The following is a 23,539-nucleotide window of genomic DNA, read 5'->3' as shown; positions in this document are numbered from 1 at the left end:
AACAACCTCCACGTTCAGTCGAACAAACAGGAGCAGAGGTGGTGCTGAGCCCTGAGGACACAGGGAGGAACCGGCTGGCTGTGGGTTTTGCCGTATGTCTTGTCCACTGCCACAGCTCTGCTTAGTAAGTGCGCTGAGTCAGCAGGCAAGCACGCACACACGTTGGAGTATTAGGTAAGCAGCAAACATATTTGTAAGTAAGTAAAGGAAGTTTACAAACGGCAAAACCCATCTGGTCCTGGAAACTGTGCCAGTAACACACGTCCCCACCAGGCTGCCAGTGTTTCCAGTAGCTGCCAAACTAACAGCGGCTAGGATATTTATCAGCTTCTGCTTTGAATGCAGTTAACAGGAGGTCCATCTATCACAGTATCATTCGTCTACTGACTTGGAAGAAGTGTGCAAATCAACACCTTCCATATTCAAATAACACAAGCTTTTAAAGTTAAGTAGAACTTTAGACTCTACATAGGCTACCAACGCAGCATCAAGGATGCAAAACCCACTTCCTTCATCATAGCCCTAAGCTCACACCTCCTGCACCCCTCACCCGCCCACTCCCATTTCAAACGGCTATGCTGATCACTCCACATCAGCACCCACCAGTCCCAGCAACACAGCACTTCTAGACCTTACTCCTCTCGCCCTGCCCTCTGTTCTTCAGAACAGTCCACAGAGCAGGTCGGCCTTGACTTCCAGCTGGGCATGGCTGCAGAGTCCACCTCCTGCCTCCTCCCTTCACTATCCTAGCTGTGAAATGTACCTGGTGCACTGTCAGTGACCTCAGCTCTCCTCCAGAGGGGCCCAGCCAGCTGTCGAATGCAGTGATTACCAATGATGCCCTGCAGGAAACAGTGGCACACACCTAACTCTAACTTCTGTTCACCTCAATCCTTGGTATTGGTAGCTCTCCTGGCAGAGGTCCACTCATCTCAATGGCAAACTGATCCCCATGAATAGAAAAGTATGTCTGCTACATCACAAGACTCATTTCCAACCCTAACTAATAACTCAGTATTGGTGTTCATTTCCTGAAAGCTCTGTTGTCATCCTGCTTGGTTTTTATTCCATCATTAGCTAATACCACAAAGGATACTACAAAGTTAAGCATGGGTCAATTTTACAACAACTGGTTGACAAGCATGCGCACACCTCCAGGTAGGTTCTACACCACTCCTGGTAGTTTCCAAATTCCTCTGACCAACCTCCCATCAGCTGTGACTATTTGGCTAATTACATATTTGACTCCATGACTTATAGCTTCAGCTAGGAACAGACACATAGGTGGCATTTCTCTTCAGTGACATTTTCAATATCACCTTTGAAAGCTGCTTTCCCTTCCACCCCAAACAACTGCTTTGTTAAAGAGTTAGTTTGGTTGGTTGGTTGGTTGGTCAGTTAGTTGTTTTGGTTTGTAGCTTTGGCTATCTGGAACTTGTAGACCAGTCTGGTTTCAAACTCAGAGATCTGCTTGCCTCTGCCTCCTGCACACTAAGATTAAAGGCATGGGCTACCACATCAAGCTTTTACTTACTGTTTAAAAAAAAAAAAACCTTCAAGTTCAAGGAAAAGGGTAAGGTGCAGATTTCACATACAGCTCCTGACCTGAAATATGCATTTAATTACAGTATGGTAGAAAACAAAGGAGAATCTGACCTTGTTAGGAGTTCAGGGAGGCTGGAGAAAGTAATTTGGAACAGAGCTCTGAAAGTTATCAAAGGAAAGAAGCCAGGGGGCCAGCAGGGGCAAAGCCCTGTGGTCAATGGACTACCTAAAGGTACACACCATGCCTCTTAACACAAATGGCAAGGCGGGCAGAGAACAAGGACAGGAAAGGTTAACAGAGGTCAGGCCTCATGGAGCCGTGTGAGGTGCTATGTGGGACACTTAGAAGACAGAGGCAACACAGAAGCATGAGGAGGGGGGATGGGATAGGAGGTTTCTGGGTGGTGGTGGGAAGTGGGATAACGGGATAAAATCTGAACTATAAATATAATACCCAATTTTAAAAAAAATAAAATCTCCAGCCCAAGAACACACACACACACACAAAGAAGACAGAGGCAAGACGAGCCCCCCATGACTGAGGCCAAGCGAACCTACTGAACACAGAGAGCTCCAGGCTAGGCAGGCTATAGTAGAACCCTGTCTTCAGGAAAACAGCAAAAGAGAACAAAGACTCTTCTAGTTGCTCAATACATAACCAGTGAAAGAAATGAACATAACTCAGCAGTAGGGTGCTTGCCTGGCTCTAAATTCAATCCCAAAACAAAACAGATGAAAAAGGAAAAATAAACACTAAAAAAATGATTTAAAAAAAAAAAATAACAACAACGAAAAAGGTACTCCTGAATTTGTTAATCAACAGTAACAGAAGAAAGAGATGATGGTCATAAGTCTTACCTTTCCATCAAAGAAATGATGGTTGAACATGTTATAGCGGCAAAAGCTTTCTTCCAGGTAAAACTGTGAATATCTGTAAAATAATTCATTACCAAGTGACGTGTCCAGGCACAACATACAGTAAATAAACACTAAACTATAAACTGCAAAATCATATTTTGATTAAATAAATTTTATCATCCTTTGTTTTTTTAAAAATAAAGAATACTTTACAATAACTTAAGTGAATCTGTAACAGTGCATATCAAATTTATTTTCCCAAGTAGGCCAGTACCAAACCCAAAGAATAATCATACATAAAAAATACAGGTTCCAAGTGGGCTGTTGGTACCAGCTGTAAGCCCAGTCATTTGGGAGGTTGAAGAAGGAGGATTATAAGGTCAAAGGCAGCTTGGGCTAAAGAGTGAGTTCAAGGGCAACTTGGTAAGACCCTGAATCAAATAAAAAGTAAAGGCTGAGAACACAGCTCAGTGAGAACACAGCTCAGTGATAGAGCACTTGCCTAATTAATATTCCTAAGGTACTACTATGTTCAACTCTCTGAACTATAACACCAGCAAACAAAGACATTTAAAAAAAATCTGATGTTTCTTTTTCTTTTTAAGATGTATTTATTTTACTTACTCAGTGTACTTATTGAGTACACTGAGCCGGGCAGTGGTGGCGCACACCTTTAATCCCAGCACTTGGGAGGCAGAGGCAGGTGGATTTCTGAGTTTGAGGCCAGCCTGGTCTACAGAGTCAGTTCCAGGATAGCCAGAGCTATACAGAGAAACCCTGTCTCAAGGAAGAAAAAAAAAATGAGTACACTGTAGCTGTCTTCAGACACACCAGAAGAGGACATCAGATCTCATTAGGGATGGTTGTGAGTCACTATGTAGTTGCTGGGCATTGAACTCAAGAACCTCTGGAAGAGCAGTCAGTATTCTTAATCACTGAACCACCTCTCCATCCCCAAAACACATGTTCTTATAGACCTAAACACCACACATAGATTGGGCTACAAGACATATTACACGAGTTAAGTTTTCAGAGTGTTTATAATTTAAATAAGTCTCTCCTGATTAGCAGTTTCTTAAGATCTTATTTTGATTTTTTGATTATATGTATATGTCTGTGTCTACAGGTGGGTTTGTGTACATGAGTATAAGATGCCTGCAGGGTGTCTAGCCTCTGGAGCTGGAATTACCGTGTCTGTGAGGTGCCCAATGTGGGTGCTGGAAACCAGTCACTCAGTTCTCTGAGACAGCAGTTCCTATTCTCCTGAGCCATCTCTCCAGCCCCTCACACTTAGAATTTTAAGGAAATCACTAAGTCAACATTTTTGTTCAACAGCTCTTATTTCTCCTATGATTAAACACACATACACACACACACACACACACACTCTTTCACATGCACACACACCACACAAAAGCACTTAATGAAAGTTTTCCTTGTCAATGCAAATTAGTTTAATAAAATATATTTCTCAATATAATACTGAAAGAAGTATGAACACTTAATATTTGCTGAATTTGTGCCAGGAGAGAGGAATATTTATTTACTGAATGAATTATTCTATTTTAACTACTTTAAAACACCATCAAAAATGAATGACAGTGCCAGCTTTGGAAATTAACATTTTATAATCTTTTTTTTAAAACTAATTTGCTATGAAACACTCACAGCACACAATGGCTTGAGTTTCTATTTACTGGACTGTGTAGAAGACTGAATCCTCCATTTCCCAGCTGAACTATCTGTCTCCTCATCTGTGTACCTACACCTTGCTGTCTTCATTGTTGAGTTTCCTGAGTTTTTCACACAGAAACTTTTGAAACTTTAAAAAACTTGAGCTTTGCCTCTCTCATTATAAATAATTCACATATGGACCATGCCATCCTATTGGAAAGATCAAAAAAATTAAAATAAAAATCAGGAACTCAGCCTTACGTCTGTGACCTCTTGGAAAAACCATGGCAGTGACATGCACCTCTACTCCATCACTCTATAAAGGATTGGCCATCCAGGGCGAGTTCCTTACAGTAGGCAGCATGGCTCAGCCCCTTCTCAGTCCACAATGGTAAGAGCACAGGCTCTGTGGTCCAGGTTCAAACTCTGGACCCTCATGTACTGTGTAACCTTAGTAAGGAAGTCAGTCAGCCTTCCCAAGCCTCAGTTTCCCCAGACCTCACGGAGAGAATGGCAGCTACATAGGACACATTAAAGTATGCCTTTATTCTAATATACTCAATCATAATCCCAGTGCCACCAATAGTAGGAAATTTTGTCTTTAGTCACCATCATAATCTAAACCCATTGCTTTTTGCTCTGTGGAGAGGGAAGAACAGCTGCTCACCATCCCTTAATGATATTTAAGAGGCAGTCAGCAATCTCTGCCCCTTTCTTTCTTTCTTTTTTTTTTTTTTTTTTTTTTTTTTTTTTTTTGGTTTGCAAGACAGGGTTTCTCTGTAACCATGGCTGTCCTGGAACTCACTCTGTAGACCAGGCTGGCCTCGAAGCCTCGAACTCAGAAATCCGTCTGCCTCTGCCTCCCAAGTGCTGGGATTAAAGGCGTGCACCACCACTGCCCGGCTCTCTGCCCATTTCATATCATATTAACTTGCACTGAAGAAGTAAATAAAGGCTTGGGTACCTTAGGAACAGTCAAACCATTTATTGAGCATAACGGACATTCCCAAACTGCAGGGGCAGTAACAATGACCTTCAGTAAATAAGCAAATCCTCCAATATAATTACATTTCAAGGTTCCCCCCACTTCGAGGGTCTTGTTTGCTGCTTATTTGTTTTTATCTTCTAAGACAGGGTGACATTTTTTAGCTCAGGTTACCCTGGAACTCACTTGTAGCCCAGGCTAGCCCTGAACAGTGATCTTCCTGCTTCAGGCCCCTAAGTGACAAGATTTTACATATATACCACTGTGCCCTACTCTTCTTGTTTTTTTAATCAATACTGGTGCGGGCAGTTGTTGACAAATATTATCATTTGAGGATGTTCTATCTTTTAAACAAGGAAAATACAATCTCCCTTTATTCTCTTTTCTTTTTTTCACTGCTTCATAAAGGCAAAGTCACTTTTAAAAATTAAAAAGAGAATTTGATTTACATAAACTCCAGCACTGCACACCTGTCCAAAGCATTCTGGGCAGCAGTGTGCTGAGCCAGAGAGGGGAAAAGGCCAGGATTTCAGTTCTAAGTTTCCATCAAACACAAACAAGGGAACATAATTATTCATATTTTAAATTATATTTTTTTTAAAAACACCCAACATTGCTCTCTTAAAATGAAATTGGCTACAAAGAATTATTCTCTCCACTGAACAAGGCAAACAAAACCAATCAGGAAAGCATGCACTTGAAAACCGCTCAAAAGGACACTCGCTTAATTTGGCCATTCATTCTCTTTAGATGAGAGTCAGTCACCAAGTGTGAAGCTCGCTCTTCCACAGGAAACGTAATCAAGAGCTGAATAAAATTACTTTATAAATGAACCGACGAAATTCATTTTTTTGCTCTAACTTTATTTGGATAATAGTTTGCCAAATAGAGTCTCACATCTTTCAAGCTAAAATTAGAGCATACAGAAACCGTTGAAGCAAATGTTAACTTCACGTCACTCAGCCCCCACTATCTATGGCCCAGGAACAGAGAACACGCTGTTGAGGTATTTGGACAACCTTAGACAGGCCTTTTACAGGGCAACAAGGAACTAGAGTTCCTTGAACTTGTGGCTATCCTAGTGATAGCCAGCAGGTCAGGCTTCTTATGGGACCAGGCTGCCAATGTGACCTATGAGAACTACCTTTCAAGTGCATACTGTCCCACCAAGGCCCTCCCATTAGGCCCCAACTAACCCTAAAGGTTCTACTACTCCACAACTGGGAGACACTGGGAAGCAAGCCTTTAACACATGGGCCATTGGGGGAAATCCACACTTTGGAATATTACTCACCCTTGCAAACAGGTGTACTGGTCCATGCTCCCACAGGAATGGACTCTGAGAGACTGCCTACTTTATGACCCCCATGCACAGAAATACTGGAACAAGCAAACTCATAAAGAAGTCAGAAAGTAATGGTCAAAGGCTGGGGACAGAAAGCAAATGCTCATTGGGAAAATGTTTATTTTCAAAGGTGATTAAAAAAAAAAAAAAGTCCTGAAATTATACAGTGAGGTGGTGCTACAATCTTATGAACATACCTGGGAACACTGTTTGGTATGTGTGAAATACTTCTCAATTAAAAAGAAACATATCTGAAATACAGAAAAGGGGGGAAGCTGTTTTTTTGTTTTTTTTTTTTTAATGTTTAAATGTTTAAAAACACATTAAAAATTGGAAAAGCCAAAAAAAAAAAAAAAAAAAAAAAAAAAAAAAAAAAAAAAAAAAAAAAAAAACCTGTGTGGCTTTTACAAAACTTTCCTTTACAAAACAAACCTGAGATCCTTGAGATCCTCTGAGAAGGAGATACATGTGAATTTCCCAGTTCCTTTTGGCCTGAATCATCCATAGCTACCTTCAAAGAAGCTTCCCTTAGACAATGTCGGAGTCACCATACAACAAGGTAAACTCCAGGAAGTCCCTGCTGTCGAGCACTGGGACTGCACCATTCCTGCTGAAGTTTGAAAATTAACACAGGAAGGAACCCCACTGACTTGTCTAGAGTGATCTGGTTACAGACACCAGCCTTTTCTCTAGCACTTCTAGCTCCCCTTCCCATCCTGGACAGCACACTCCATCCACCTTGTCAGGGGCTGTCCATGGTGGCAGCTTCTAGAATGGCTCTGGCTCTCAAGTGCATCAAGCTAAACAAAGCACTCTGGAGCTCTGCTGCCAAGGTGCTCAGGAAAGAGGACTGCCTTCTTTCTACTCCTGGGTGAGTAGGGATAGGGGTAAGATAGTTTAACTCTGCTGTCACCAAAGTCCCCCAGCAGTACGAAGGAAGCTAAAGGCACCATCAGATGATAAAAGGCAATACACGAGAAGTGGAGGTCTAACACCATGATGTGAGGCCCAGACAGTGACTGAGGCAAAGCTGGTGGTGTCCTGGACTCCAGTATGAAATAAGAAACATTTTCATATGAACAGACTGGCAGTAAGGAAGTACTTGCAACCAATAGGAGTGCCTTGTTCTAAATATATAATTCACTTGGCAAAAGTTACTGGTTCACATGAACCAATAGGAGGAATGCAGAGAGGGAGGGCTAGCAAAGAAGGGAGGAACAGCCTAAGACAGGTTCACGTACAGAAGGAAGAGTATTTCCGCTTGGAGTTAAGGCTGCCTGGCTTTCAATTCTGGCTTACTCACTAACAAACTATGATTTTGCCTAAGTTACTTCACATCTTTGTACCTCAGTTTTTCCATTTGAAAAATAAGAATGATTGCAGCACCTACTATATAGGGCTATGACGGGAAGTGAGTTATACAGGGCCTGACACATGCCAAGAACTCAAAAAATACTAGGTACTGCTGATACATGACAAGGATCCCAAAGTAAAACTTCTACATATAAAACCATGTATATTGGTAGTAATACTTTAGGAAACAAAGAAATATAGAATTTTAAAAAGAAATCGATGTATCTATATTAAACAGTCACAAAGAAAGGAAATGCTATTGTATGTTGGATTTATAAGCTTTTTACAACACTATGCTAACTAAAAGAAGCCAGATACAACGTCACATATTAAATGGGTCCATCTATATAAAATGTCCAGAAGAGGCAAACCCCTAAGGCCAGAAAGTGGCTGTCAGGAACAGTGATCATGATGTTTCTTTTCTGTGTGACAGGAATGCTCTAACAAAAGCACAGTGGCTCACACCTGGAATCCCAGCACTTGATCACAAATTCAAGGCCACAGTGAGACCTGATAAATCACAAATTCAAGGCCACAGTGAGACCTGATATCAAAACCCCCAAAATTAAAGACATAGATACAATGTTCTGAGAGTAGACAGTGGTATCACTGCATAACCTACTGAACAGAGACTCAAAACCAAGGGAACACACACTTCAAACTGGTAATAATTACAACTCAATTTAAAAATACAGCAGAAGATTGGAGAGATGGCTTAGCAGTTCTGAGCACATAATGCTCTTGCAGAAGACCCAAATTCAGTTCCCAGACTCACATCAGGTGGCTCACAACCACCTCTGACTTCAGCTCTGAGGGCTCCAATGCCCTCTTTGAGCCTCTGAGGGCACCTGCACATACATCAACATACCCATACAAACATACAATAAATCTTTATAAAGGAAATCTGTATTATCACATTGGGAAGGATAACTCCTGTTGAACACAGACAAGTTCTGTCAACAACAGTAAGTAATTAACAGGTCAATCCTATGCATAACGGCTGAGAACATGGCGTGAAGAGCTAGGACATGTGCTGTAGACAGTATACACTTGATTTGGAAGAATAAGGAAAGGTACATTGTATGATCTGTACTTTTGGAGGTGACAGGTATGTGGGTGTGTGAGGAAGTCAGAGGTTAACACTGGCAGTCTTCCTCAATCATTTCTCATTTTACTTTGGAGATCTGGTGTCTTCCTGAACCTGGAGCTCACCTTGTCACTGAGGCTGGCTGGCCAGTGAGCCCTAGCAATGCTCTCATCTGTCTCACAGAGCTGGGGCGAACAGTTCATCCCATAATGGCCACCTCTGACTGGAACTTGGTCCTTGTGCTTGCAAACCTCCCCACTCCCCACTTCCCACTCTTAACCCCTGCAACATTTTCCCTGCCCCTAAGCTGTGCTGTTGTGCGTGACATTTTACTCTTTAAAAATTTGCTTTGGAGCTATCAGTGTTTAAGAACACTTAATGCTCTTAATGGAGGACCCAGGTTCAGTTCCCAGCACCCACATGGTGGCTTACAACCATCCTTAACTCCGGTTCCAGGCACACATGTGGTATCCATATAACATGAAGGTAAAACACTTAGACACATAAAATAATTTTTCTAACCCTGACTTATTTGCAGGGAGAAAAAGCATATTTAATGTCTCATACAAATACTGCAACACTGTTCAAACAGATATAAATGAAAGACACAAAGCCTGATCCTTTAATATAGTCAATGATATGTAAAAATTGCCAAGAATAATTGTCTTCAAACCATTACAGAGACGAAGGAACATTTCAGTCTGCACACTCAGGCAGTGGATGGAAATTTGCTCCTGGTAGGCTACAAGTCATACGCAGGTGCATCCGCAGGTGCATCCGGATAGAAGAAGTGCCCCGCAGTTCCCACACATAGCCATCTCCCACAGACATACCTACTTTCTAACTCCCAGCCTGAGACCTGCCTAATGCACGGCTGTTCTCCCTTCACTTCCGGTTGCACCCCCTCCACTTCTGGCTGCATTCCCTCCACTTCCAGCTGCACTCCCTCCACTTCCGGCTGCATCTGAGAAGTACATATCATATGGAAAGGTGGTATTTTTAGAATGTCCTAGCACATGACCAAGATTTGAAGAAGAAACAAAATCCCAAAACTCTGACCGCAAATGAGGCAGTTCTGTCTCCCTGGAAGCATTAGGGCAGGAGAAAAAGCACATTTAGTAGGAACCATTTCTAATCCTAAGTCACATACAAGGACACCCATACATGGAGGAGAAACTGCATTCCACAGTAGAAAAAAAAATATCCAATGCCAATTTATTTGAAACAAAGGCTGTGTGTTGACTTTATATACCTGACAAGGTGTTCATAACCTACCACTACTCCTGAATGTTACTTAAAGTGTGTGACAGGCTATGAACAGTTCAGAAGAGAAGAACACAGAAAGAAATGAGATGACGAAGAAGAAATGTGATATTATAAACCTACCGAAAGTCAATATCCAATAAAAGGCTCCTCATGTCGGACTTCTCACCTGGTGCTGTTAGTCTGATCTGCTCGTGTAGCCTGAAGCGAGTCATGAAAGCAAATTTAATAAGAAACCACAAATGCCACAGACAGGCAGCAAACAAAACACGTCGCAGTGAAACACTGCAGAGAATCTGGCATGGCTTAGTTTTGCAGACTTTTTTTTTTTTTTTTCTTAAGGGCAGAACTTAACAGAGAAATCTAACATAAAACTTTCAGTCTCAGATCAGAAAGCAACCACTTGAGGGGACACACTTTCCACGTCCTCTTGCATGGAAAGCCCACACTCTGAACACAGTATGACTGCTTCATAAAAATGTGCATAAGCGTCGAATGGTGCCAAGGGGAGAACTTTTTAAGTGGACTGTACCTAGGTGCTCCAACACACAGCACTCTTCTGAATCCAAGGGTAGCAACAAGGCCTGCTAGAAACCGGCAGCTCCTATCAGCAAACAGGTACTGGGCGTGTGTCTTCTTGTTCTCCAGTGGGTAGAGCAGCTGACTGGGCCTTCCGAGCTGGGTGACGGAAATGTCAGCCAACAGCTGATGTTCGCCATGCTCCCTCCAATCTGCAGGTAACAGCAATTGCTGGCAACTTTGACAGAACTTTCTTTGAGTCAAGGGCAACTGAATGAAACTCAGGTACCTTCAAGATACAACGAAAGACATAGGAGTGTGTTTTAACATTTTTTTTTTTAAGACAATATACTTTTGCTATCTTTAGTATCCACAAAGTATTCTTACTTCCCAAAGAGTAGTGCATAAAGAAGAGAAAATGAGAAAAAGGATCTATGGAATGTTGGCGAGAATTTATGTCTGGCTGTATACCTACAAAGTGGAAAAGAGTCAGCAATTTCATAAGAATTGAGATGCTCCAATTTAGTCACTGAATGAAGATCAATATCCATTTAAAATGTGAATATAATATATTACTCAAACAATTTAGTAGTAATGGCAACTACTAGCACATTTAAATTTATTGACAAATCCATGTGCTCTAACTTTGACACGTTAAACAGTCTGGCTCAGTTGGCAGTCATTTTAAAGTGAGAAATCAAGATCATTCTTCAAGTTCTTATGACATATTTAGCAAGAAAAATTACCTCTTAAAAGGAAAGATGTTCCTATGGCACTCTCTGTTCTTAGCAGCACTGACAGTGGCTGTCAGCAGCCCCTCCCCTAGCCAGCAGGCCAGTACCAAAGCCTTTAAAAAGACTCTCGAGCTAGGTGAGGCAGAACACGTCTGCAACCCCAGCACCCATAAACTGAAACAGGAGGATGAAGGCCAGGCCAGCCAGGGCTACATAGTAAAACAGTCTTAAAAGCAGAAACAGGGATGATATTGATACCCCATTTGTTGGCTTTCAAATCTGATTTCGGAGTTACTACAGCTCAGTTTTTCTTTTTGCACTTTATTAAAGATTACTGGAGAAAGAAAATACAGTCATTATGTCTTAAAGCAGTGATTTCATCCTGTGGGTCGAAACCCCTTTGGGGAATCAAATGACTTTTTTACAGGGGTCACCTAAGACCATCTGCATATCAGATACTTACATTACAATTTATAACACGCAAAACTACAATTATGAAATAGCAATGAAAATAATTTTATGATGGGGATCACCACAACATAACTATATAAAGAGTCACAGCATTTGGAAGGTCAAGAACCACTGTCTTAAAGACTGGTAACTTTTATATATGAGATACCAGTTACAAAATCAGAGAAGAACACAAAGGGAAAAGAAACGAGCCCACTGAGGATACATAGAGGTGTCCCAAGGATTCCTGCCATGTGGCAAGTCAACAGGCTCAGCCCAGCTAATGTTAGGAGCTGCATGGAGAAGCTGTAAAGAGGAATCCAGAGAACACTGGAACTTCTAAGTAGTTTCCCTTCAAAGGCCCCTAGGCAGTGACAAATATTCTAGACTGTTAGAGCAAGAAATCAGCTGCCTGTCTGCAACTGAAACATCTCTAGCCCCATGATGAGTGTTCCTCTGACAGCTTTATTCATGACTGCAAAGAAAGAGAGAGGAATGAGGAAACTTTAGTGACACATACTAAGGTCAGCATGGAAGGCCCAAGCCATAGTGGGAGGACCAGCAGCCGTCAGCAACACTGATGCCAGATTTGCTGGCTCTCCTCACTGAGAGTTACATGGGGATCATATCATTTCCACACCACATCCAATGATGGACGCACTGGGTCCACACTTACTGTTCTGACCCTCAACGCCCTGACAAAACACACAAAGTAAGTTTTCAGATGCTATACAACTGGTCACCCACAACCATGACTGGAAGAAGCAGAGAGACAGGGCAGCCGACCATACAAAGCCTGGAAAGAATACATGGATCATGACTGAAGTGTCCACGGGACCCCAGAAGAGAGGTACCAAAACCAAGGCAAAAAAACCTCATCGATACAAATCCTACGGTCAGCACACTGAAAGGACATATCTCAGTCGTGGGGGAAAACAGTCCCAAGAGCTGGAAAGACGGCTCAAAAGACAGGAGCACACGCTCTGCCAGGATGAGAACCTGGTTCAAATCCCCAGCGCCTATGTGACAGGCTGAACATAGCTGCACATGCTATGAACTCCAGCAGTGAGGGGGAAGTTGGGGCATAAGGCAGGCAGATCCCCTACAAAACAAAAAAGGAACAAACTTCCACAACCATATAAAGCTTATCTAAGGAACCTCAAGGCTGGCATTTTACTGAGCAAAGACTCAATGCTTTCACCCTAAGCTCAAAGCAAGCTATCCTTACTTTCCTACTCAGCACCTGCTGGACTTCCTCCCAACCTAATTAGACAAAATAAAGGGCATAGATGGGACAGGGAACATTAAAGTTTATTTATTCACAGTCAACATAGTCATACAGATAAGGTCCTAAGAAAATCTTCAGAAAGGATGCTAAACCAGCAAGCAAGCTTAGCAGGGTTGCAAAGCAAAAGCTAATGTAGAAAATCAATTGTGCTGTTACAGACTTACAAGGCTGTGAGGTTGGTCTCCAAAGCAGCAAAACAAACAAACAAAACAAATAGAACTTAAACACATATCTTGACTTTTTTCCACATAAGATGCAGTGAGACAGCCCACAGTGGATTGTTCCACAGCATTCTTTACAGAACTATTAACTCACACATGAATTGAGCAATGATCAGATTCTGTCATCCTTCCTAACCACAAGGCAACGGTAATTCACTACTGCTAAAATCACCAGATGAAAGGCTGGTAGGAGATTATATAGGCTAACTAATATCAATCTTAATACCATGAAAAGGGAATAACTAACCAGTATCTGCCTCACAGTACACAAAAAGAAGTAGGAAGGTTACATTGAAAGAAGGGCTGGAGAGATGGCTCAGTGGATAAAAGCACTTACTGCCCTTCCGAAGCTCCTGACTCAATTCCTAGCACCCACATGGCAGCTCACAATTGTCAGATGTTGTCTTCTGGTGTGCAGATGTACATGCAGACAAAGTACCCATATACATAAAATACATAAATAAACAAATCTTTAAATCTGAAAGAAATCATCCAAAAGACTGTAGCTACTTCTGGTGGGGCTTCTTTTCGAAGCCTCAGGACTATCTGCTTCTACTACCTCAGCTACATCTTTTAATTGAGATGTAATTCGCATGCTGTAATAGTCATGGGTTGCTGTGTGCAAGCCACTGGTGGGTAGGGCATTCACAAGGTTGTGCTACATTGCCACAGCCTAATTCCAGATCATTTTTATCACCACAAAAAGCTCATCTCATTGGCAAGTGCTTCTCATTTCCCCACCCCCAGCCTCAGGCACCACTAATCTACCTCTAGTCTCCAGGAATTCGCCTACTCTAGACATGTAAGATAAACGGAGTAACAGAGTAGTCACATGCAGATTCTTATGTGAAACTTTGAAATAAAAGACTTTTGCTTCAAAATGGAAAGTGCTTTGACTTTCAGCCAAATAGATACATACAGCAAGTCCTGCCAAAGAGCTATTATGGACGCTGAAGCCTCACCAGACTCAGAACAAAGGGAGGCTGCAGCACAATGCAAGAAAGGACAGAAGGGAGAGAATGTGGGAGCCAGCAGGGACAGGGAGGTTTTGCACTAGAATAGTGTGTAGGCCCACACACATAATCCAAAACTAAGAAAGTCAAGTAAGAGAACTCTAAGACACATTCAAAAGCATCAAAGATAATCGATCTAAAGAAAAAACTTCAATTATAATGCAAGTGATAAAACATAAGAAGAAACAGACAGTCATTTCTCATTTTACATGGATGAAGGTCAGAGAAAGGGTACAAAGTTACAGAGGACTAGCAAAATAACTGAACAGGTAAAGCACTGGCCACGAAAGCCTTGCTGACTTGAGTTCGATCTCCAGGACTCATATAACCACAGTGATAGGGAAGCCTTAAGCCCAAGAATCATCCTCAACCTCTATGCCCTTGCTGCGGCCACAGGCACCTGCACTTACGTGCACATATCATACAGGTAACCAAGTTTTAAAGGAGACAGAAAAATATAAAAGAGACACCACCACCTCCCAACAGGAGACAATGTAAACAACATATAAAGAGAACAAAAGAGAAGTAAAAGTAGATGGGCACCAAACCCAGGGGAAGCAGAACTGTTACAACAGAACAAAACCAGGCTGCTGCACTGTAAGAATAAAATATAGGAGACTTATTCCCAACGCTAGATGTACTTAGACTTCTATTTACCAGCCCACAGATAGCAGGAGGCAGTAGGCCCTGGGGTCTTCCGTAGCAAGTGGCACCCACTTACCTACAAACCTATAGTACATCTTAGAGTAGAACAGTTACACTCTACTTCCTGACTGAGACCATGTATCAGAATGGAGAGTGAATCTTGAGCTTCAAGAGGATAGGAATTTGGGACAGGGGTATATCAGTTGACCATGAAGATTGTGCCCTCCCAAGTATCCACACTAGCAAGAAACATGGCAAAGAATTTGTACTGTGACTATAAAAACCACTGGTTTGTGCCAAACTGGAATCTGAACATCAGCTGTGTGAGTGTGTGAGTTTGTTTGGAATGGGGTTTAGAGGAAGGAACTGCAGGAAGTACCTGCCTTCACTGCTTGGAGTATCTCAACCTCATTATTGTAGGGTTTGGATCTTGTCGGGATCAAAGCAAAATCAAGACCATTATGTCATCACTTCATGTGTTTTTTCATGTGTTTTTGCACTTTATCTTAGCATATATGCTACTGAGGTTGGATGGATAACTGATGTCAGCAGAGATGCAGCTCAACTGTATGCTCATATGAAAGCATGGACCCCGTTCCTAATGCCATCACATATTTAAGTCAGTACTGCCCATTACTGAGATCCCTGTGAAGAGTTGTCTGCCATGAGCCATGGCTCAGTATAGAGGCAACTACCACACAGCCAATGGGTGCATTTGGAACTGGAGATGAACACACTTGCCAGCCACAACAAACACAGGCTTTATAAGACCAAGAAACAAGGGCCCAGCTTTGAGATTTCAAAATAGTCATGCCAGTTTGAGTTAGTACCCTCTACTTCCAGCTTGTGGTCCAGGATGTGAGTTCCTGCTGCCATTCCTTGGATCCACTATCATGGACTCTAACTCCCTAACATAAGCCCAGCTAAAGGCTTTCTTTATTAACTTGGCTTGGCTGTGGTGTTTTAGCCCAACAACAGAAAAGCAACTAATACAGAAAACAATAGTGGGCTGGCAGGACAACTCACCCACCTGAGAATGACCAAAATCAAAAGGAGAAAAGAACACTACTGTCTGACCCTAATGGCTTCCTTCCTTCAAGGCCCCCCAGAGTGCTCAGCAGAGGGCTCCAGCTCCACCTCACGCAGCTTTTCCTGATGGAAGATAAACCGAGATCTTACACTCATCCATATCTCATGAGTACAACATCATCACTCACCTATGCTGCTTTAAATTTAGGATTCAGACAGGCTTTTGAAGTGTGAGGGAAGAAGGAGCAGGAGCCGGAAGCACTCAGATTACTCAGCTCCTGCCTCCTATTTACTGCACAAGCCCTGAGGGAGAGGAAATTTCATTCTGCCGCATGGCTCGGCAGGATTCACAAATTGCAGGCTAGCATTTTGAAATGTCATTTTTATTGATCTCCATTTGATGTTCCATTTGCCTTTCCTGGAGTACACAAATTATGTTTATGGCATTTGTCTAACAGCAGACCTTGAAAATCTAAGTTTAAATGAGTTCTGGAAAAAAAAAAAACATAACCAAATGAAATATCAACCAAACAAAATTATCTGGATGCACATAAATTAACACTGATCTCCACATTTAAATTTATCTTCCCCTCAGACTTCATAGGTCACAATAAGGATGGAGGCACGCCATATAATAGAATATTAACACATTTTAAAGCATAACAGGCAGCTAAAAACTATAAGAAAAAGCAAATCTGAAGTACAAAATGTAAATCTGTCAGCTGAGCATCTATGAAATATAACACAATTCAAATACCATGTTAGGAAAAAAATGCTTATCAAATCCTGCTCCATAAACTAGAAATCTGTGCAACATTCCCAGGCCCATAATGAAAACTGGGTAACGAAGATCTATTAATCTTACTGCCATCATTCTTTTCTAACAGTTTCAGAACAAGCCAAGCCAGCTGGGAATCATGGTTCATGTGTAGAAGGCTAGCATTTAAGAAGATGAGTCCAGAAGGCTGCAAGTTCAAGGCTAGCCTGGACTACCTACCAAGACCTTCTCTAAAAAACAAACAAACAAAACAGTAGAAAGGTCTTCCTATACCAGGTATCAAGTTTTAATACAACTTATACTTGCAATATAGTTCTTTACTAAGTTAATTTATTGATGAGTTGACAAAATTAAATTACCCGAATTAGAAAACAATTACAAGAATTGTAATTGGAAACAATCTCAAGAATGTATCATCCCTAGGTTCATTCACACACAATGAACTCCTAGACTCAACATAAAGGCATGTTAAGGGAACAGGTAATCCACTGAGCTTTGACCTGCCCGTGACATGATTTATCTTAAGATAAAGTTTAGAAGAATATCCTACCTAGAACTTTCCCTCCACACAGCATATAACAAAACTGTAGGAGCACCAACCAGAAAGCAATGCCATGAAATCAATTTAGCCCCTGTGAATTTCTCAAAACCTGTTAAGAGTCTCCATCTTTCCAGGGTACAGATCAGCTACTGCACAAGTCCGCAGTAATGTTCTCGCTTCCCTGAGCACATGAACCTCATCAAAGAATCCAGCCAAAGTTCAACATGTACTCCATACTATACATCTTTGTATCTATACGCACATGCATCGGCTCCAGCGCTAGCATTTATGTTTCCTTTGAACTCTCAACAAATACCTGCTGTATGAACAAACGATTGGAGGGATAGATGTTTCTGGAAGTAACACCTAAAGTTATGGGTCATACATGGTTTATGATGTTAAAGATAATTTTACCAAAATATACTCTCAAGAGATCTGCATAAGATAGATGAAGTTACTGCTTCCCCCTCCCAAAATATAGCTTTTGTAAAATAAAAATACTTTTTATTTTAGCCAGTTTTATGTTAATTATGCATTTAAAAAATTATTTAACAAGGGCTGGGAAGATGGCTCAGGGTGAAGGACACTTGCTGCTGTTATAGAAGACAAGGGTTTGACTCCCAGTACTGAAATGATGGCTTACAACCATCTATAACTCCAGTTCCAAGGGATCTAACACCTTCTTCTAGCCTCCTTGGTCACTGGGGACACACATGATGAATATACATACACGCAAGCAAAATATGCACATAAAACAAAATAAATCTAAAAACAGACTTAAAAATATTCTCTATCAGCCAGGTTTAGTGGAGCACTCTTTAATTCCAGCACTTGGGAAGCAGAGGCAGGTAGATCTCCATGAGTTCAAGTCCAGCCTGGTCTACCAAGCAAGTTTCAGGACAGTCAGGGCTATTATATAGAGAAACCCTGTCTTGAAAAACCAAAATAGATAAATATTCTTTATCAGGTCTGGAAACGTAGTTAATAGTGGATGCTTGCTTTGAATACACAAGACATGTGAAAAATAACTCCCACATTCTGGCAGCATGAGGACAGAACAGAACTCCACTTCCAGACTAAAGTTTATTATGCAGAAAAAAGAAGCACTGAGCTATTCTCAGTTAGATTCTAACCATATCACCAATATCCTTATGTGACATGAAAACACAGTTATCAGATAAAAATGGCAACAGAGATAGAGTACAAAACTAAGTACATAGTATGACTACAACTCCATAAAACAAGCAAACTTTAATATCAATGTCAACATGCATCCCCAAAACAGCTATGCTGGTGACAATGTCCTAAACAGAAGAACTTTGGCTAAACAGAAGGATTGTTATTGAGTAAACAGGGCTAAACCTGGGTTTCTGTTTACTAGGAGTCTCCCTTAAACTAACCTCTTAATCTGTCCCCAGAGGTCAGCTACCTTGGGCAAAGGCATCCGGTCCTGGTCAATCATTCCAAGTCCCCACCCTGCTAATTGTCATAAAATCCTCTTGCTTTTCCACCATTTTGCTCTTCCCTCTTCCTCCACCCCCAAAAATAGCCATGGCAGATTGATCCCCAACAAACCTTTCTTTCTACCCACAGAGTGGTCCAGTATAGAAAGAAACTCTTGTGCACTGTGTAAAAGCAGTCACCTGTCAATAAAAAAAGCCTATTGCCAATGAACTGAAGGAAGAAACAGGAGATGAGAGGGCTGAGAGAGAAGACAGACAGACAGACAGCAGGCAGGCAGGCAAGCAGGCAGGCAGACAGACAGACAACAGGCAGGCAGACAGACAGACAGACAGACAGACACCAGGCAGGCAGGCAGACAGGCATTTTGGGAAGGAGTCAGATAAGGAGACTTGCCCCAAACTCTGAGGAGGAGACAGTCTCATGAAACTGAAAAGGTAACCAGCCATGTGGCATGCTTAGAATAAACTGGATTATTGAGATATGAGCTAGTTGGGGAACAGAGCCAAAGCTTAAGGCCTGAGCATTTATTCATGAAATATTAAGTTTGAGTCATTATTTCAGGGAACAAAGTAGCCACTTTGGAAAAACCTACAACTACAGTCCAGTCCATGGATTCACTGAACTCTCACACTTAACAGAAAAAAAAAAAGCCAGGAGCAAATCGTGCATGCACAAAGGGGATGGGCTGCAGGGAGGAAGCATGGGCCATGTGTTTCTATTTCCCAAACCATCAATACTCTGTTTCCTACAGTTATAATAATCACATCCTGACATATCTTTATCTCCTGTCTACACACAGTAAATTATTATAGATCACTAATTACTATCTGCTTTCATATCTAAAATGATCCTTTGACTTAGAGAGGCAGAAAGCATGCGTGACAGTTCAGTCATTCTAACAGTGTGACCTTCAAGTTGCTTCACTGCTCCAAGCTGCCACTTCCCACCCAAGCTGGCCATCTTGGCAGGACTGACTGTCACCCCAGGTAAAGCATCTTGCACTGCACCAGCCTTACAGGAGTGCCCACCCGTACCCACTCCCTTCTCAACCTTTCTCGTTGTTGGTCGAATTCCTATACAGGAAACAGACCTCTTTAGTTAAGTACTAAAGTGAAGAGGCAAGCAAGTTACGTTTAGAAAAGCATTCTCTAGCACAAGCTTTAAAGTCTAGGGAAGCTCAGGCAAGACATTTTATTTATTTATTCACTTATTGTGTTTGGGGTTGGGTTTGTTGGTTTTGTTTGAGGCAGGATCCCTCTCTACTTAGCTCTGGCTGGCCTGAGAGCACCACGTCTTGACTCCTAGAGCTGAGATTAAAGGTATTTACAACCACACCCAGCCTCAGGCAAGCCATGCCCCAAAACTCCTTTTCACATGGCCAGAATAAGGCCTCAAAGTGCAGAATGCTGATGCCCGGGTAGCAGAAGGAAGCACCACAGACAAAATCCTGTCTGTCATCTGCCAACTGACAGTCAGATGGAGGGCAGTTTCTTAGACAGCTTCATCTAGCACATGGAGCACCATGCCCAGGGGTCAGGGCAGAAATGAACTTTTGTCACCGGTTTCCTATGGAACTACATCTACAGTTTCTAATGCATCAGATAACATTTTAATAATGCTGGGTTTTAAGATGTTTACAGCTTGAAAAAGATTTCACCTATACAGTTACACTTGAGAAGCAGAAGAACAAGGATTGTGAGATCAAATCCAGCCAGAGCTATATAGTGATATCCTATTTTAAAAAAACCAAGGGGGGGAAAGATGGCTCATCCGTTAAGAACAGATACTGCTCTTCCAGTGGACCTGGGTCCAGTTCGTAGCATGAATGTGGTGGCTCACAATAATCTCTAACTCCAGTGTCATGGGATCCAATGCCCTTTTCTGGCTTCCATAGGCACGAGGTACAAATATATTACACAGACATACGTGAAGGCAAAATACTCATAAAGTAACATGGATAGACCTTGGAAACATGCTAAATGTAAGCATCATAAATAACAAGAACAAATAATATATGAATAATATATGAATAATCAAATTAACAGCCACAAAAAAGGTCACCAAGATTTGGGGGAAGTAGAATAAGGAGTTATTACTTCATCGTGAAAATTTTCTGATTGCTTGATGTGATAAAAATGTTCAGGACACAGAAGTAATGGTTGCATAGACCATGAATATAATTAATACCAGTGAATTATACACTTGCAAATGATTAAATGGAAAGTGTTAGAAAAAATACACAAATGAAAGTAAGTTTAAAAAGCAACATTACTGACAAAACAATAAAGAAAAAAGATATCACATCAGTACCTTTCTATGCATTGTGCTCGAGACAGAGGAGGCTGACATCTTTGATTATGAATTTCTCGGGCAGCAAGTCTAGCTTCTGACAACTGAAAGACAGAACAAACATTTATGTATCTGTTTGTTTACTTATCGGAAGGGCAGAACCCACCACCAATACCAGTCCTTTATCTAGGACTTCCCAATCTCCAGAACTCTTGAGAAATAAATGACTGTTGTTTTTTCAATATTCTCATTACAAAGTAGAAGTTTTGAGATGTAATGACACACTCAGGAGGCAGAGCCAGGTGGAGCTCTGCGAGTTCAAGTCCAACCTGGTCTACAGAGTGACCCAGGACAGCCAGAGCTACACAGTAAGATGCCAAAGACTAACCAAAAATAAACCAAAAGGAACCAATAAAGAAATAAATAATAAAATTGAAGTTAAGACACATAAGTTGACTACCCAATACTAACACATCACATCTTATATGGAACTAATTTTCTTCTGCAACAGTAACACGTCTGTAACAAAGTTTAGAGTTAAGTGTTAACTTCAAAGCCTAGAATTTTAAAAACTCCAGAGCATGAACTTTTTATCCCTCCTAAGGCATTTATTTATCTTGGGGTGGAAGAGATGGTTCAGCAGTTGAGATCAAATACTACCTTAAGACCCAACTCTATTTGAAACACCCACATCAGGAGGCTCACTACTGTCTGTAACTCCAGTTCGGGGGATCTGAAGACCTCTTCTGACTGAAGACGTCTTCTGACATCCATAGGTACTTGCACTCATGTGTACATACCCATAAATAGGTGCACACACATATACACATAATTAAAAATTAAGCTGGGCAGTGGTGGCACACACCCATAATCCCAACACTCAGGAGGCAAAGGCATTCAGCTCTCTGAGGCCAGCCTGGTCTACAGAATCAGTTCCAGGACAGTCAGGGCTACATAGGAAGCCTTGTCTCAAAAAGAAAAAAAAAAGAAAAAGAAAAAAAAAAAGAAAGAAAGAAAGAAAGAAAGAAAGAGAAAGAAAGTCTTTAAAAATACCAATGCATTAAAATAAAGAAATCATTTTATATAATGCTTAAAATGGATGTTTACTGGTTTATTCTCAATAAAACTGGCCAAAATGTTACCGTACCTTTTCATCTTCCCATTGAAAAAAATTACAGTCTTTTCTATCTCTACAGGCTGAGCAGGCATAAAATTTTCGTGCTTCTTCCTTCCCTTGGCTCACTTTTACAAAGAGAAGAGTGGGCCCTAGTTCCAGAATAGGAAGAAAAGGTAAGTATCAAGCAGTAGTCTACAAGTTATTTTTCTTTCTCTGCCTTAAATAGAATTTATTTAGGTATTCTGCATAATTTATAATTCAATGTACTATCCTCTTTGATAAACTTTATTTTCTTCGGTTGCAACATTGATGCATATGAATATGAGAAATAATTTTTAAAATTACTCTCTTCAGAAAGAAAATGCTGTCTGCATTACAAAACTCAACAGCTTGAGTCCACAATGAAAGTAAGCTTAAAGGAACAAACTGGAACAAAACAAAGGGGGAAGTCCAGAAAACTGCAAGGTTTGCCGTTACCATTTTCAGTGAAAACCTGAGCTTTACAGTTGCAAAGTTCCAAGAGGTAAATTTAATTAGGCTTCCAGGATTTTGCTGTTGTTCATTCTAACTTCAAAACAACAAAAACCCATCAAACCAACAAATTAAATTCCGCTAAGAACTTGTCAACAGGAATCCTTCAGTTCCGTGCACTCTACGTTCTGTTTACTCCCTAACCCGCCCCCCAAAGTAGAAATGATAACAGCTCTGGAGACAAAGCTCCAAAAGCCAGGACCTCTCTAGGGATTCATTAAATATAGTGAAAAACATTTTCTGAAAACGGGTGTTATTCAAGCATCACTCAAGGTAAAGAAGAGGGGCATGGGGGCGGGGGGGGGGGGGGGAGCTTTCTCTTCCAGAGACATATCCGAAAAGCCCGCAGAGCATCAGCCCAAGCCTTGTCATTGGAGTCAGCCGGTAAGGCTGGGCGCCGACCCCGACCCACCGTGTGGGCACAGTGGGGCGGGAGCCGCGGGGTCCGAGGGAAGCGCCACCTCTACCCCGGACGTCCTACTCTCCGCGCTGCCTTCACCCTCCGGGGACACAAGACAGTCCATGGGCGCCGCCATCTTTCCGTCGAGGTCCCGAAAGCCTCTGTCCCAACCAACGAGGAAGAGAAAGAGCGCCGCCGAGGCATGCAGAATCCACAGCGCCTCACGCGTCCTGGAGGAACCACGCCGCCGTCAGACCCAAAACAAGAGAGATTGAGCAGAACACACTCCCAACCCCGGAGAGGGTGGAGGGAGGGGGAGGGTCGTCTGTGGTGAAGCTGGTAGACATATGCCAAGAGGGCACCTATAACCAGGATAAGAGATGAATCTTTGGAACAAAGATCTGATTAGA

The 23,539-nt window shown here is 41.7% G+C and overlaps 1 protein-coding gene across 4 annotated transcripts in view; it reads right to left on the bottom strand.

Annotated features, from left to right (window-relative positions):
- Zcchc4 (zinc finger CCHC-type containing 4) overlaps positions 1–23,289 on the bottom strand; it is a 40,320-nt gene extending 17,031 nt beyond the window's left edge. For 3 of the 4 annotated variants that reach the window (XM_034508428.2, XM_076938500.1, XM_034508431.2), the window contains exons 1-6: positions 23,142–23,289; positions 22,229–22,347; positions 21,103–21,185; positions 10,643–10,918; positions 10,234–10,311; positions 2,404–2,476 (exon numbers count right to left, since the gene is read on the bottom strand). In XM_034508428.2, coding sequence (XP_034364319.1) covers positions 2,404–2,476; positions 10,234–10,311; positions 10,643–10,918; positions 21,103–21,185; positions 22,229–22,347; positions 23,142–23,265 — 753 coding nt within the window. In that variant the 5' untranslated portion in view covers positions 23,266–23,289. The remainder of the gene's footprint in view (positions 1–2,403; positions 2,477–10,233; positions 10,312–10,642; positions 10,919–21,102; positions 21,186–22,228; positions 22,348–23,141) is intronic. The other variant, XM_034508429.2, reaches the window with a different exon arrangement.
- Positions 23,290–23,539: the final 250 nt, after the last annotated feature.

This window comes from Arvicanthis niloticus, chromosome 7, assembly GCF_011762505.2.
Source record: "Arvicanthis niloticus isolate mArvNil1 chromosome 7, mArvNil1.pat.X, whole genome shotgun sequence".
Lineage (NCBI taxonomy): Eukaryota > Metazoa > Chordata > Mammalia > Rodentia > Muridae > Arvicanthis > Arvicanthis niloticus.
The sequence above is the reverse complement of the archived record's forward strand: the minus strand, read 5'-3'. Positions and strand labels throughout refer to the sequence as shown.